This window comes from Artemia franciscana, chromosome 13, assembly GCF_032884065.1.
Source record: "Artemia franciscana chromosome 13, ASM3288406v1, whole genome shotgun sequence".
Taxonomy (NCBI): domain Eukaryota; kingdom Metazoa; phylum Arthropoda; class Branchiopoda; order Anostraca; family Artemiidae; genus Artemia; species Artemia franciscana.
In genome coordinates this window covers 2,986,213-3,003,466 of record NC_088875.1, presented here as the reverse complement: position 1 = coordinate 3,003,466, position 17,254 = coordinate 2,986,213, and the positions used below count along the sequence as shown (strand labels likewise).

Sequence of the window (17,254 nt, the reverse complement as noted above, 5' to 3'; positions counted from 1 at the left end):
ACAAGACCTAGATTGTGATGGCTCTGCAGTAGAGACGTATGGATTGCAAAGATCCAGAACTTAGTTGTGGAATCAGTTGCACAGACGCTGGTGGAAGAAAGAAGGCAAATGGATTTTGTAAAGTTGAAGTTCAGTAAGGGTGGACCAGCCAGGAACATGTGTGGTCATTTATCCTGCAGGGGGAAGTGTTGAAGCTCCACCCTTGTTACTTTTATTTTTAAATAAATGACTTGTTCTCATTCCCGTATTTACATTTGCTTGGATTTGCTTATAATATAATTTTCAATGATAAGTTACAGTCATATTGCTAAGCTAAGGGTTTCGCTGTACGTAAAAGCTTTGGTAAAAGATCTATTTTTCTTCGGCTGATCTGGGCCATTAAAAGATTAAAATGTTCGAAATAAGCCACTGATTTGAGCTTCGATTTCACGGATTGCCCAGGACTAATTTAAATTCCACCACTATAGAAAGTGCTTGGTACACAAATGTTGTTTTTGTTTTTAGTCTGTCTTCAGAGTTTATAGATGTATTTTTTGTTAAGTTATGTCAAAAGAATACAAGTGAGGTATTTTCTACAAACAATTTGAATTATTTTTCCACGAACCCAGGCGGGGTTGGAAAAAAGTTGCGAGAAATACCGTCATTGGTATGTCGATAGGGGGTCCACTAAGCTTCCAAAGAGAGAGCTAAAGAAATTCGGGATGACCCAGATAGTGGCACCCTTGGCCTAGAGTTTGGCCTTTTTGATCGTTCTGTCACGTTACCATACCTTGGAACAGGGTTTTACTACACCCTGTATTTATATTACAGTAGTGGTGAACGCAAGGCTTTCCACTCCAATAAGCGGTGCCAGCGTTGTTTTCACTACAATAACGGTGCCATTGGCTTTTCATTGCAACAGCAATGTTTTCCATATTTTATAGAGCATTTGTTATCTTTATCTGAGTAAATGCAACAAATACAACTGTTTTCACATCAGTTATTCTGCAAAACAAATGGCAAAAGTAAATAAGTTCATAGCCAAAGGCTGGCTATAAGCTAATTTACAATTTTCTTTCTGACTTAAAAGTTAAACAAGCAATTTTAATTAGATTCTTTTACAATGGAAAAATTTTAATGGGAAAGTTTAAAGTACTTCCTCTCAAATATATATTGCAATCGGAATCTAGGATTTGGCTCATATTGCTCACTTATCCAATTTTTATGTTTTTATTCTGAAAACACTGTTAATTCGAAGAAAAGATTATCGAAAAGGATAGGCTTTCTTTAAAAATATTTACAGTTTAATATGGCCCATAAAAATGGACTGGATAGCCGAAATAAAGATGACCAACCAAAAGAAAATATATGGTACAATTTTTTAAGTATATTAAAAGGATTTAATAATCAAATTGGTTGAATTCTAACATTATTTTAACTTTTTTTAAATCACATTGCAGTTAGGATTTTTTGGCAGGCCTAAGCTACTGAAAGTATATTTCAGGACAGAACTTAGGTATGAAGGAAAGGTATAAGTCTAGGGTAAAATTATATACAAGCTAATTTTTGCTATATTGGAAAGGATTTATGTTGGGAAAATGAAACATTCAGGGATGGATCTACAGATTAAAGTTTGTCTCAGGGAGGTATTTTGAAGTAAGCTACCTACCTTGGTAAAATTCTAGTTTAGTGACTTCTTGCTATCTCAGAAAGGTGTTAGGTTAGGAAAATGAAACTTTCAGGGATGGGTCTACAGGCTAATGTATGTCTTTGGAAGGTATGTTGAAGTACCTACCTCCACTTCATCTCCCTTTAGAGGGTCCTGACCTTTGATGACCTTTAAAAATATATGTGTTATAAAAGTGAAACCTTGCAAAATATATTTTCTGCTTGAATAGGGTAGCCTACTACAAAATTGTCTTCAGCTTCACAACTTTGCTCAATCCTGATTTATAAGGGTGTAAAGATATGCAAATACATTTCCAAAATTTTGAAGAAAAAAATGTTGATAGGCCTATGGTTCAGAATTCTACTCAAATAACAGGAATTTCATTTTCAGAACTTGAGGCAGAGAAAAAGCAACTGGTAACTGAAAATTAAGGCAAAATATGTTTTTGTCAAAATTTCAATAGGTATAGACCTGTCATGTAGGCAAAGTTCAGGACCCTCTAGAGGGAGAAAGAGTAGAGGTAGGTACTTTAAAAATACCTTCCTGGGACATACTTTAGCCTGTAGACCCATCCCTGAAAGTTTCATTTTCCTAACCTTCCTCTTTTCAAGATAGCAAGAAGTCATCAAAGTAGAATTTTACCCCTCCCTCCAGAAAGCACTGACTTCTGGTGATGATTAAAAATATTTGTATTACAGAATTGAAACCTTACAAAATAGAGTTTTTGCTTACATGAAGTAGGCTAGTCTACAAGAAAAGTGTTTTTCTGCTGTTGTATAATTTTGTAAAAATACTAGGGGGAAAGGGTTGTAATGTTGGAGCTAATTTTTCCAAATCAAGTGAAAGTGACAGTGAAAACTGAAAAATGATCTTTTCTTGGTTTTGACAAGATTTTTTTTTGCAGGAACTAAATTTCAGTTAGGGGACAAACTTTGGTCCTGAGAGGGCAGTTGCCCCCCTGCCCATAGCAGTATACACTGTTTTTCAGCTTTACAGCTTTGCTCAATACCAATTTTAAGGCTTCAAAGATCTGCAAACACATTGTCTAAATTTAGTAGGCCTAAAACAAACACTGATTTGGCTTAAAATTGTACTCAAATAATAGGAATTGAATTTCAAAACTAAAATCAAAGAAAAAGAAACTGAAAATTAAGATATAATATTGTTTTGTAAAAATTTGAATAGGTAGGCTAGACCTTTCAAGGGGGCTAAGCAAATCTTTAAGACTAAGAAATTAGAATAGGGTTAACACAGTTGCCTGGTAATACCTTCATAGAGTATGTTTTTGGCCCTATATTCATTACTGAAATTTTTGCTTTCCTAACCTAACCTGTTCCTAAGATAGCAAAAAGCAGCTTGTCTAGAATTTTACCTAAGCCTAGAATTAGCATATTTGATGAGGAAACATGTTAAGACAATTGTTCTTAATTCATAAAATGCAGAATATGCCTTATTATAGTTAATGCATTATGGCTCTAGCTCCACTATACTTTACCCTTTCCTCTCCAAACTAATGTTCAAATATATACTTTAAATAGTAAATTTATGACAGTTCATATTATTGACTTAGTAATAAAGTTAACATACCACTCAATGCCTTTTTTATGCTCTTTACAAATGTAATAATTGCTTGTATTGCAAATTCTTTGCAAATGACAAATTTTCAATTAAAGTATGAGTTATTGGTTGTTTTTTGACAAAATAACACTATGTTTTCTCAGAACTCTTTTCTTGGTCATTTTCAACAAAATAATTTTACATTTTCTCAGTGCCAAAATTATTTATAGTAATGCTAGTTTAGGTTGGTTATGTCAAAAAGTTCTTAAATTTGAATTTGCAATAGAATCAATTATTATATTCATAAAGAGTATAAAAAGGCATCAAGTGGTATGTTGACTTTATTGGTAAATCAACAATATAAACTGTCATAATTTTACCTTGTAAATTATATATTTCTTATGTTTTGTTCTGTTTATTTTGTTTCAGTTGATTCAGTTAATAGACACACAGGTTGAAATAAGAGTAAAAAAAGGAGAAATATGTGATTTGAGCTATTTACTTTCAGATTACAAGGGGGGAGGGTTAGGGTTAAAGTACATGGGTATGGAGCTGCAGGAATATGTGTTAACTTTAATTATTCTGCATAAGCTAGGTTATTATGGAGTAGCCTCAGAATTGTTTTCTTAGCATGTTTCCTTCTCAATAGCCCCAATTCTAGACTTAAACTAAATAAAACAAATTTACAAGTCCAGGAAATCAGCTCTTTCAAATGAAAAACTACAGGGTAATACCCATGTGTTGTTCTCTGGAAAGACTATTTACAAAATTGTTCCAGTGATTGTATTTAGCATTTATTATAATCCTCTTGAGATTAGCCTCTGCTTGTAATTTACTCAAACATATAGCAGCAGATGGCATTTTTAGATATGTTTTTATATGTTTTAGAGAATTTTTAGATATGTTCTTTTAGCTGCCTTTTTTGCTCTTCAGTTATTTTGGCACTCCTTTGTCTAACATGCTTTAGGAATGTGTTTAGTGATTGTTTTCCTTGGTGTTGTCTTGGGGATAGCATGATTAGCTGTATTTGTTAGTATAGATGCAGTGTTCAGACTTGCCTATAAATTCCTATATTCTAATGCACTCCTATAAAATGACTATATTTTGGCTAAAATCCTATTATTCCTATATTTTCGGCTGAAGAGCACTAAAAACATTGCTCATAATTTGCAATTTTCACTTCTCTTTATGTAAGACAAGATGTGCTGTTCTTTTTGCTTTTGACTCTGTTGTAGACTGTGCTGTATTTTGGTGTAGATTGATAATTAATTACAACTGTTGAGCTGTTTGAACTTAACTAATCTTTTGCATTGGGCTTAGGAATCTGCATCTGCCTGTGCTATGCTGTTGTGTTGACTTAGTAGCCTATGTTTTGTTTTTTGTCATGTTGGGCCTGTCCAAAATGAGCAAAGATCAGTATACAGGCTGGCAGTATCTGCTTAATGAGACTAGAGTTCTTGCCACTTATGCATTTCCTGTCTGAATGCTATTTAAAAGGCTGATGCAAATACAGTCCAGTTTTGGACATATCCATATTTTTTGTTTTATGGTCTTTTAATCTTCAGATGCTATTTTGCAGGTGATGCTTGTTAATTAAGTATGGGGCCTACCAAGTTTAATAGTTCATGGCTTGCTAAGACAGATTGCAGCAGTAGAAAGGTTGGCAAATGGTGTAAGACTGGGAATGACCAGTACTTGCTCTTTTGCAAACTCTGCTTGAAAAATTTTGGTTGCACAGCTGGGGTTGCTCAGGGGTAAACCAACATGTTCAATCTGCAGAATACAAAGCCGCAGTTACTGCTTAACTATATCCATTATAGCTTAAACTGAATGGACAATCTTGATTTGATGAAACAACCAAGGATAAACCATTAGTTGGATACAAACATGTTTTGTGAGTGTGATGCTGCTTATAAAGCTGAGTTAATATGGGCACTTCAGATGGTACAGAGTTCCGTGTCTGATAACTCTTCAGACCATATTGTTGCAACCTTCCATGCAATGTTCCCTGGTAAGATCTCCCACAAAATGCCCATACGTGCAAAGAAACTCATGTATCCAATCACCAATGCACTACATCCTTACTGTAAGCAAGTGCTTATGAAGGACATTCAATCATATCTTGTACTAGAATATGACAAGACAATCGACAATGCTGGTAGGAAAGAGTTACATATGTGTGTTCAATTTTGGTCCTTATATGGAAACGAAATCCAGAGCAGATTTTTATGCACAAGTTTTATGGGCCACGCTACAAGTGATAATCTGTGTAGGAAGATTATGTCAGTCATTGAGCAGAATCAGCTGCCACTTGAAAAACTGATTATGCTTGGGAGTGATGAACCAAACGTCAACAAAAGCGTTTGGAACATTTTCAATGCCAAAAAAAAGAAAGTGATGGGAAAAGGAATGTTGAATATTGGTACTTGAAACATCCATATAATCCATAATGCTTTCTTGAAAGGTCTTCAGGTGTTTGGAGAAGAAAGTTCTGACTTTGATACTCTTCTGCATTCATTTTTTGACAGCTGGCCTTCACGTTGTGAAGACTATTGAAAGTGCCAAAAGAAAGTAAGAGTGGCAGAGAATGCTTTCATATAGCATGTCCTAAGCCACTGGCTAATGATTGGATGTGCCCATGCTAGAATCATGCTGCAGTTGCCAGCAATCATAGAGTACTTCCTGAACTTCATGCCAAGAGAGAAAAAACTGAAGAAACTTCTGTCCACTCCCAAATTTCTGAAGATTGTGGCTTATATCAGAAGAAGTGCCACGATGAAGGCCCAACTCGAGTTTGCTCTAGCCTCAGCAGAACTGATCATAAGTTTCACCCAACTGCTCCAGAAAGAAGAGCCTCTCATTCATGTTCTGAACTCAGAGATCAAAAGACTAGTTGTGATGCTTTAGATGGGTCTTTACTCCAGATTTCTTGACCAAGATTGAAAATTTCTCACTGACAAACAAGATCCAAAAAATTTGGAGAAAAGCCCATAGTTTCAAAAAATGTGGAACAAGCTTTCAGTGAGAAAGCAAACACTGAAAGACAAGGCCATTTTCTATGTCAATGTGCAATAACATTTTATTGTGGGCATTTGCCATATTTTGAACAAATGTCCTCTGGAAAGGATGGTTTTCTAGAGGCTTTACACTTTTTGAGTCTGATCAACATGAAGGATTCGAGAAGCATTGCAGACATAGCAGCTGTGGCACACGAAATTGCAATTGGAGCAAGCTCAGACGTCGTCCAGGCTGAGTGGCTGCTTTTCCAAACAGAAACTGGACCCCATGAGGACATTACTCAGATCAATCATTTTTGGAGCCATTACTTTTGACTGGTGAATCAGCGCATGGACAGCAAGTACCAAGAACTTAACAAGCTTATCAAAGTGATGCTGAAGTTATTGGTGGTAGTGCAGATGTTGAGTGTGGGTTCTTGCGTCCTGTTAGGATTCTTGGTGAAGACCAGGCATTAATGTCTGAACGCGTTCTGGATGCGAGACTCATGGTATATGACATGTTGAGACTTTATGGAGGAAAACCAGAATGGTTTGTTATTACAAAAGAACTGTTGACTCTTGCACGTTCTGCATGGTCTCTGTATCAACAATATCTGCATGAAAAGAAAAAAGAAGAGCTATCCAAGAAGGAGAAAGGAGTGGTGTGAAGAGGACAATAAGTGGAAGTTGCAGGAGGTCCACAAAAAAAGAAAGAAATAGAAGACCTGGAAAGTGAAAAGAAAAACTTAGAGCATCAAAGAAAAGAGAACAGTATCAAATACTCTACTTCAAGAAGTGACCAATAGAATGAAGAAGGCTGTTGGGTCCAAGAGTTCCAGAGACATTTCCCTAGCTGTTTCTTTGCTCAAAGGAGTTGTGAAGTCCAGAACAAGTGAAAGAGAGCAGATGGTGGAATCTGCAAGAATGGAGCAGTCTCTTGCAAAGAGAAAAACTGACCTCATATTGAATTTGATGCCCAAGAAGCAGCAAGAGTGATTCCAGGTATTTTACCTGTATCAGTCAATCGTTGGCACAATATGTGTATCTGATTTAAAAGAAAAAAAATGCAGAAACTCGAGAAATGACGAATTTACGTGACCAGGCATCCCACGCCATCTACAACCAATCTGATCCCAAAGACTTCCAAACCCTATATTTGGCCTATATTTAGGCTTGGAAAATCCTATATAAATAGGACAGAGCCTATAATTTGAAACGAACCGACCTGTCCAAACCCTGTAGATGCCAGAACTTCAGCATGTGAGTAAGCTGTTATGAGCAAAATATGTGATTCCTGGGTGAGACTTATGATTTCGTCATTAAGCCTTTTTTTTAGCATAGTCCAATTTGCTTTAGTGTTAATATATTTGGGGGTATGTGGCAGTCATTGAATGAAGAAACTATGGCAAAGTGGTCCATGCAAAGGTTATCAATTTTCTTTATATAAATTTTGTTCAAAATATTTATTTACACAATGTGTTTGTCAAATGTGGAAAATTTGCCATTTTTGGGGTTAAATATGTATTTAGATTTAGAGGGGTAGCAACTGCTAATTCATTATTACTTGATATCAAACTTTCAATAAACTTACCAGCTTTATTTGCTGGCTTATCCACAGGAGGCTATGGGCATTAAAATCTCCACTAATAATTATGTTTTTTAGCATATTAAAATAACTTACATAACTGAAGAAATCTATACCATCTGTAGTTTGGCTGTTAGGGTTATGAAAGCTTATTATGAAAGTTTTGGTATTATTCATCCAAACATTGGTTTCAATTGTGTCAAAATCATTTAAAGAGCCTGGAAAGTTAAAGCCACAAAATTTGATATTACCTTAAATTACCTTAGATTGCAGCTTGGAGCAATATAAGGATTTTTCCTTGTAGAAACTCCAAAGTTGATAACACATGACACATAGTTGAATACCTACACTTGACTAGTGGTTTGATGTTTCTGATTCGAGTGCTTCCCAGTTATACTTCCATTCTTTTAAAGCTACAACACCTCATTGTCCTGTGGTGGTGCAGTGGATTTGACCTTAGCTTGGTAATACAGGACCCAGAGATCAAATCATGCTGCAGCAATGCACTGCAGGGCCAACGCAGGGACCTTAGTAGTCAAGAAGCGTCGTTAATCTGATACAATACAAAATACAATACAACACCTCATTTTCTCTCTGATGACATTTCTCAGGATAGTATATCCTGAAGACTTTATTTGTTGGTTTTTGGTCAAATGGGTTTCCCAAAGGCAAGCAATATCAATGGAATTATTATTCATTTTCTGAAAGTGATCTTACTTCCCACTGAAGTATTGGGATGTGCTGCTTTGTTGCTTTAGTTTACATATGACTGTGTGTCAACGTTTAGCTTTGCTAGGAGTAAAGCAAGATCCTTTTTTGCTTGAATATGCATGTGATTGGGTAGGTAGATGTTTGCCAATTCATTTATGATTTTTCTTTAGGTTCATAGGCTGAATTCCATTAGAGTTTAGTATAAAGGGGTATATATTAGGTGTCAGCTTGTTTCGTTTTTCATCCAGCTTGTCATTAATTAGGGAATTAGTTCCTGATAATACTTCTGACATTTCTGCTTGGGAGGGTTGGCCAGACTAACCTCTTATCATTGGATGTGGGGGCTAGCTGCCTCAGCCTTGGTGATTCTCTCCAGTAGGAATGTGAGCTGGGGTGTTTGGAGGAAGGAGTCTTGTGGAGGGGGGGGCTAGTTCCTTTGGGTAGGTTGGGGGTTCTGTCCTGGGATGTTGTTTTTATTTTCTCTGAGTGTGAATAAGAAAGACTAACTTGACTTTTGGCCATTAGCATCTGGTTTGCCCAGTTAGTTGACATCTGCAACTGGGATTGGGTTACCAGTTCTGTCATAGAGCCCTTCCTTTAGCTCCTGAATATATATTTCTGGAGGACTGTTACACACAACTATTTTAGTTGGGTAGTGGGTTTGGGGTCCATAGAGCAGACTTTAATAGGATGTTAAGAAGGGTTTTTAAGTTAAGTAGTATATCTGCTGATTTAGAATATTGGAGAGCTATAAGCAAAGATCCATCATTGTTAATGTTCAAAGAAAATATTGATTTTAATGATTTGAAGATTGCAACCCTTATTAGAGTTATCTTATGTATCTCAAAGGGGTTATCAGGAGTAATTTTTAAGTATATTCCAAGATTTTGTGAAGGAGTTGGAGCAAGGGAGAGGAATTATTTTTAATTTGGGAGATTTCTTCCTTTCAGAGCTCCTAGAAAGGACCTCTGAAAGTCATCTTTATTCTCATCATGGATAGTGACAAATGCCCCCATCTCAACCATTGTGCTATCCATTGAATTTGACCCATCGTGGGAGCTTTGAGATAGTAAGCTTGAACAGCAAAGATGTGGAACACTTTTGGTAGTATTTGGGGTAGGGTCTGGGGGACTTTTTTATTGGGGGGGGGGTGTTCTATGCATTGCCTATTGGAATAAGCTTTAATGCTAACAAAAGTAGATTATAATACCAGCTTGTCTGCACTCTTGCAAAGGGAGGACTTCACCATCCACAAAAAAAAACACAATGTGGTCCAGTTTGGTGCACAATTGGTTGGGTTGACTGCTGATAAATAAAGATAAACATTTACAAGAAATTTTATTATACATTTCTTAAAGTTATGCTGTTGTATTGTTGAGTCATTTCCAGAAATGAGTATTTATGTCTTAACCTTTAGACATCTTCTTTTTCTTCACAGAGCAGGGTCAATCCAAAAAGAAATTCATCAACAGACACTCTAAGCAACAAAAAAAGAATCTAATGAATCAGTCGCTCTTTAATATCTCAATTACATTTAAAAAAAATGTTATCATCTTGGGGAGAAGACAAGATCCAGTGAATTTTTTAGGTTTGATTTCAAGAGCTTTTGATTTCACACTGAAACATAACAATGCCTGGTCTCTTAAAGAGAACAGATAGATTTACTTAACAATAAATTTGAACACTTAAATTTTCCCTGGTTGGGAAAATTAAGAAACTATACAAGAAGGAAATTAGAGAACTACCCAAAGATATGTGCTTAGAATGCCACTTGTTTGTACCTTACCAATATGATCATGCTGGTAGAAACTAGTATGCTGTTAATAGGTAATTGCCAAAGCTGTATTTAGTAATTACTTAAATAAAGAAATTTGGAAGTTGACTTTGATCTAATCTAGGGTTGGTTGGTATAGAGGTTATCTAAAGAAAAGATTAGGCTGCAGTGATCATTTACACAGCATAATTTACAATTCTATGAGTCTGTCAACTGCCAAGAGGCCAATCATTCATTGTTTTGGGGGTAGTTTAATTTTGTGTCAGTTGTGCTTTCATGTATAAGGTAAAATGAGTATGCTTGAGAAACCAATCAAACAAAAAAGACCAGTAAATTTCTAGCCAGCCACTTCCTCCCATTTCCTTGATCTCTCATTTGTTAGATCTACTGGAAAACTTGCATTTTCCCAGGCCAAAGACTCCATTAGGTTTAGCTGAGATTTGTTCATTGGTAGGATTATGGAAAATTGGAAAAATTAAGAAAAAAAGTAATGTTTGTTAACTAGTTGTATAAACCAAAGAATGTTGTAAAGTGGAAAGAATATATAATCAAGTTGGTCTTCAAATATAACACTAAAAATAAAATCAGCCTTTAGCTAACTCAGAAAGTAGTCAAACTAGGTGAATAAAGAAATCTTTGAGGAATGAATCTGGAGATTAAATTCAGACATATGAAAACAAAAAGCCTTTTTTTTTTTTTTTTTTTTTTTTTTTTTTTAGTTACCAAAAGATTTTTAAAAGGTACTACGAAATACAACTGATTAGAAACAGTATTACTTACTTATGCAGCATGGTACACTTAAAGGAAATGTATATAATATATACCATTACAGCACTCACTTATAAAAACTATGGTTGTTATTAATTAAATTCCTTGTTGGGATAATGGAAAGAGGCCTCAATTCACAAAAATAGGGGGGAGGGGGAGGGGTTGCCAAATTTATTTTTCTAAATATAAAGGGGCGGTTTGGAGAAGAGGTAATTTTTTCTATGAAAATACAAAAAATATTTTTTTAAATGAATTTACCAGAAATGGTATTTTTCAATATCTTTGGGGGTATATGCCTCCTCCAGCTGCTGTTCCCCTCGAGTGTCGCCCCCCACTAATAGACTCTTGTGAGAAAGGCTGATTTGAGAATAAGCTATGGTAAGTGCTACCTCTTTGAGTTGTAAGGGAGCCAGTATGGTTGAATGCTAAATTTCTAATATTTCGCTTGGGTAACAGAAGTAATCCCCCATTTTGTGGCTACATTGCATTTGATCAAATTTGGCCAAAACAGTATTTCTAAATTTCCATGATATCAACCATATATATAACAGTGGGAACTATTCTTTCAATTTTTCTTCATTGACCCTTCGGTTTTTCACGACTGCAAAATCAACAGCTAATGCATATTAAAAACAATTTCCCATGAGATTTTCAGAAAGAGGTTCTTCATAATTTAAAGGTGTGGATTTGTAACATAAGAAAAGCATGGATGTTCTAAGGTTCTAAAGAGTTTTCAGACCTTATAGCTCTTAAATTCCTTCTAAAAATGCAGATGAGTTTTTGCTTTCTTCTCTAAGGCTGGGTCAAGGGAGGGTGGAGAATAGGTGTGTTTGAAGCTGATATGTGGATGTTACAATGGTACTTGTATGATAAACCAACTACTGCTCAAGTTGTTCATTCATTGGCGCACTATAGAATCGGTTTTATTTGTTGGTTTCTTTCAGCTTAGGGTGAGATAAGACAAAAAGGAGTGACAAAATAGACGGAAAATATATAATATGGGTTATATATTTGCACATTAGGGAGGGGGGTAAAGTATATGAACAGTGTTAAGTTAGAAAACAATTTTTACTACATAATATATAGAATAATTATATCTAACACTTTAGGCATGCAGACCCGCTGTGCTTTACCCCCCCCCCCCTCCTAATGTGAAAACATATAGCCAAAATTTGTTTCAAAAGCATCATATTTTTATCTTACTTTGGTATATTGCATTAGGATTGAGCGTCAGAGAAACATATTTGAAGTATATTAGGTAGGAGGTATATTATACAAGTACTTTTTTGTCAGGGGTTTTAATGTGTTTTTTTTTTGTCTGTATTTATAAAGCTAGCTGAATCGTAACTTATATTTGTTGAAATTTTCTTCTAATCTTCTTTTTGTAGGCAAAGCATACTAAGTGAAGTTCAGTTAAAGGGTGTCAACAAACTGCCATCAAATAAGTCTATTTGTGTTTTAGGTAAGTTTTTTTATTTTGTATTTTATTTAAAAAAAAAAGTTAATATGCTAATCCAAGCTATTTCACTTTTAAGTTTTATTAATGTTTATAAAACCATCATAGTAAGCGAAAATTGTTTCAGCTATATTTTGGGCAAGATTGATAGATTGTTCAAAGGCTTATACCTACGAACCTAATCTGGATAGGTGCAAAATTTTAGAGACTTTAATTTAAAAAAAAAAAAAAACAGATGGAACCATATAATTTTCATAAGCAAATTATATGGAAAACAATTAGTTTCAAGCCCCCCTGATTACTAGAGATATATTTATCATAACAAGTACACAACTTCTACAGTTTAATGACCAACTACTGACTTATTTTACTACCTGATTAATTTTTGGATATGAACTTTAAGGAAAAGTTAACTGATAAGAAAATTTTTAGTCTGATTTGGTGTATTGTAAGCAATATTTTTTGTAATTATAATAGCAGCAACCAAGAAAAGTCAAACGAATTAACAAAAATAGAAAAAAAATTGTTCAATTACTACTGAAGTGTCATATTGGTCAAAATTTATATCAGTCTATGATTTTTGATTTTATAATAAGGATGTATATTTTGAAACTAAAAAGATAATATGAACTAAATACCAGGACCCAACCAATATGAATTGTTGGGGTCTAATATTGATACCAATATATTCCCTTCTGGAAGAAAAAACCTTAACAAAAGTTTAAACCCCCCATTCCCTGCCCATATTCATTCTCACATGCTTCTTCCTGCCATATTACACACCAAAGAATAGCCTCAATAAGTCACTGTGGATTCCAAAAACTAGGTCATTTACAAGGCTTGTTTGATTTCCTTTGCTTTTTCTGATCACCAGCTTCTGAGCACACAAACGAAATGGCAGATATTTGCGAAGTGACAAATAAGAAAAAAAAAACACGCTAAACACGCTCTTTACACTAAAGGTTTTTTACTGTTTTAAAAAGTAGAGTTAAGAGAATGAGTCAAACTTTAACGTAAAGAGCGGGGCGTTGATGAGGAAGAAGCCCCTTTCATTTACGAAGTAATTTCTGTTCGTTCTAAGTTCTGATGTCGCTCCTTACTTTCCGTTAAAAAAAACCTTTTTTTTTTATTCAATGGTAATTAAGGATCAGTTGCAGGGTTTAAACTTTTAGCCCCTTCATATTTACCCTGGCCAAGAGCTGTCCTTGCATATTATGTCATGTGCTACATTTGCTTAAGAACCAATTTTAAAATTGAATGTGCGATATAACTACTATTCAGAGCCTCATTGCGGGTAAAAAAATCAGACAAGATTCTTTATCTTAATTAAGACATAGCTTTTGGTTCTTTTACAAGAGTTGAAGTCCTTTGAGTGTCTTCAGGACTTTGTTTAAGTCTATCCACTGTCTCCTTAAAATATCTGCTGCATTTTAGGTTTGCCCTAAGTTGTCCTAATGATCATGAATACCTTATTGACCCCATTTCCTTAGGACAAATCTTTTAGGGGTGGGCCCATAAATCACGTAATTTAAACACTAAATAGCAGTACCTTCAGCCGGTTTATATATGCAATTCCAGAAATGATTGGAAATTTATATTACTTCTAGCCCCTCCCCCTTTGTACGTTCCTTCCTCTAATTACAAATTTTGCTATGAGAGCAAAAACATTATGATTTATTTGGAGTATACCGCATCTGTTTCTTCTTCTTTATACGTCATTTTTTTCTTTGGTTCTTTTCAAGATTCTACACCCAATTTTCAAATTTGATCCTGCAGTACCCAAGGAACCTTGTTTAGTGCTCCGTCCCCTTAAAATGTCAGCTGCATTTTAGGTTTGTCTCATGGTATTGTAATTAGCAACATTTTTTTCAATTTTCTTGGAGGAAGGTTAAATGTAAGGACCTTTCCCCCAAGGGAAAGGTCTTCAAATGAAAGACAATCCCATTTGCGGGTATTTTCACCCTTTTTTGCACTTGTTTCTTAGGGTTTGTACCTCGGGAAATATAATTAGCAAAGGGAAAGTAAAACTATCTTACTTATCTTACTATCTTATCTTACAACCCAAAATTGCTGTTATTCTCCAAAATTCAACTTCGCTGAGAGCTCTCTCTAAAAAAAAAGTTGATTTCTTTCTTTGGTCTTGTTCACAGAAGTCTTAACAAAAGGCAAAATATATGGGTACGTGATCTCCAAATTTGATGTATTTGGGATCGTATAAGGTATATGATGTCCACAATGCATGGGCTAGGAGTTAATAATTGTTTTTAATTAGTTGTAACAGATAAACAAAATTTCGTTTTGTCTGAAATACCAGCAGGGACCCATGTTCATAAAAGGAAGAAAAAGAAATGAAGAAAGAGAGAGAGAGAGAGAGAGAGAGAGAGAGAGAAAAAATAATTGTTCGCTTTTGAGCATCACTTTGTTTTTTTCAGATCAGCGAGAACCATAGATGACATTCAATTTTCTTGTAGATGGCGTCTGAAAATTGTCCGGAGTTCTAAGTAATAACAGTTTAATGAAAAATATATTTCAAATTTAGCTACTTATAAGAAACTGGCTACAAAAAATTGGTTAATAATCATGTTAAATTTGATTAATATCTTTTGTTTTTAATTAATATCTCCTGGGGACAGTGCATACCCAAATAAGGAATATGATCTTTACTAGGAATCAGCTAGGCTACACCCAGATATATCAAATTTAGAAATATATCAAATAAGAAATGAATGGGGATCGAGAATCGTGATATTCGCGGTTTTGATAGTGTTGGAATTGAGAAGAGGTTTCCCGATTCTGGGAACGATCCATTGCATAATTCTGCTATTCTTACAGAAAATTCCAATTTTTTAATAAGCTGAAATTATTTCTTGGTATGGAGTGGTTTGCATACAACAGTGTGCTTAGCTAGTTGCCTTTTTATGAAACGGGTCAATTCAATAGTAAGAGAGTGTTCTCTAATGCCTGACAATACTTGGTTTTTGTATATTTTTATGGCACTTGGTATTAACCAAGTAACATATAGCAATCGCAAATTCTGTCAGTCTGTCTGTCTGTTGATGTCAGTCTGTCTGTCTGTCTCTCCTGATTTTGCTACTTTAGGCACTTCCAGGTATGCTAGACAATGAATTTTTGGCAGACGTTTCAGGGACCAGACCAGATTGAATTAGAAATAGTCATTTTCGTGATTTGATCATCTGGTGGGGGAGTGGGGGGTCGGTGAATTCGGAAAATAGAAAAAAATGAAGTATTTTTAATTTACGAATGGATTATGGGATCTTAATGAAATTTGATGTTTGGAAGGATATCGTGTCTCAGAGCTCTTATTTTAAATCCCGACTGGATCCGGTGACATAAGGGGAATTGAGGAGGGGAACCTAAAATCTCGGAAAACGCTTAGAGTTGAGGGATCGGGATGAAACTTGGTGGTAAAAATAATCATAAGTCCTAGATACATGACTGAAAGAACCGCAACGGACCGCTTTCTTTGGAGAAGTTGGGGAAGGAGGGTTAATTCTGAAAATAAAAAATAGGGTATTTTTAACTTACGGAAGAGTGATTGGACCTTACTGAAATTTGATGGTTAGAAGGATATCGTGTCTCAGAGCTCTTATTTTAAATCCCGACCGGATCCAGTGAAGGAGAAGTTGGGGGGGGGGGCTGAAATCTTGGAAAATGCTTAAAGCGGAGAGATCAGGATGAAACTTAGTGAAGAGAATAAGCACTAGTCCAAGATAGGTGACTGACATAACCGGACCGGATCCACTCTCTTTGGTGGAGTTGGGGGGGGGGGGGTAACTCGGAAAAATTAGAAAAAATGAGGTACTTGTAACTTACGAACGGGTGATCAGATCTTAATGAAATTTGATATCTAGAAGGATCTTGTGCTTTAGAAATCTCATTTTAAATCTCGACCAGATCCGGTGACATTGAAGGGAGTTGGAGGGGGAAACCGGAAATCTTGGAAAACGTGAAATTCGAGGTATCTTACAAATGGGTGATCGGACTTAAATGAAACTTGATATATAGAAGAATCTTATGTCTCAAATGCTCCATTTTCAATTTGAATCTGGGGACATAGAGGGTTTGAGGGGGGAAAGAGAAATCTTGGAAAATCCTTAGAGTGGAGAGATCGGAATGAAACTTGATGGGAAGAATAGGCACAAGTTATAGATAAGAGATTGACATAATTGGTTCGGATCTGTTCTCTTTGAGGGAGCTGGGGGTTGTTAATTTCGAAAAATCAGAAAAATTGAGGTATTTTTAACTTAAGAACGGGTGACCGGATCTTAATGAAATTTGATATTTAGAAGGAACTCATGTCTCAGAGCTCTTATTTCAAATCCCGAACAGATCTTTTGACATTGGGGGGAGTTGGAGGGAAAAACCAGAAATCCAGGAAAACGCTCATAAATGCTGTAGATACGTGATTGACGTAACCGGACTGGATCCGCTCTCTTTGGTGGAGTTAGGTGGTGGGGGTCAGTGTTTTGGCGAGTTTGGTGCTTCTGTATGTTCTAGGACGATAAAAATTGGTAGGCATGTCAGGGAGCTACACAAATTGATCGATAAAGTCATTTTCCCCGATTCGACCATCTGGGGGGCTAAAGGGAGAGGAAAAGTTAGAAAAATTGAGGTATTTTTGACTTACGAGTGGGTGATCGGATCTTAGTAATTTTGATATTTAGAAGGACCTCGTGACTCAGAGCTCTTATTTTAAATCCCGGTCGGGATTAAGCCTCTGATTTCATTTTAAAGCAAT

The 17,254-nt window shown here is 35.5% G+C and overlaps 1 protein-coding gene across 1 annotated transcript in view; it reads left to right on the top strand.

The window, feature by feature from the left end:
* The first annotated feature begins 1,225 nt into the window (after positions 1-1,225).
* LOC136034385 (cytoplasmic dynein 1 light intermediate chain 2-like) overlaps positions 1,226-17,254 on the top strand; it is a 56,125-nt gene continuing 40,096 nt past the window's right edge. The window contains exons 1-2 of the mRNA XM_065715532.1: positions 1,226-1,350; positions 12,428-12,501. Of these exons, the coding sequence (XP_065571604.1) occupies positions 1,289-1,350; positions 12,428-12,501 (136 nt within the window). The 5' untranslated portion in view covers positions 1,226-1,288. The remainder of the gene's footprint in view (positions 1,351-12,427; positions 12,502-17,254) is intronic.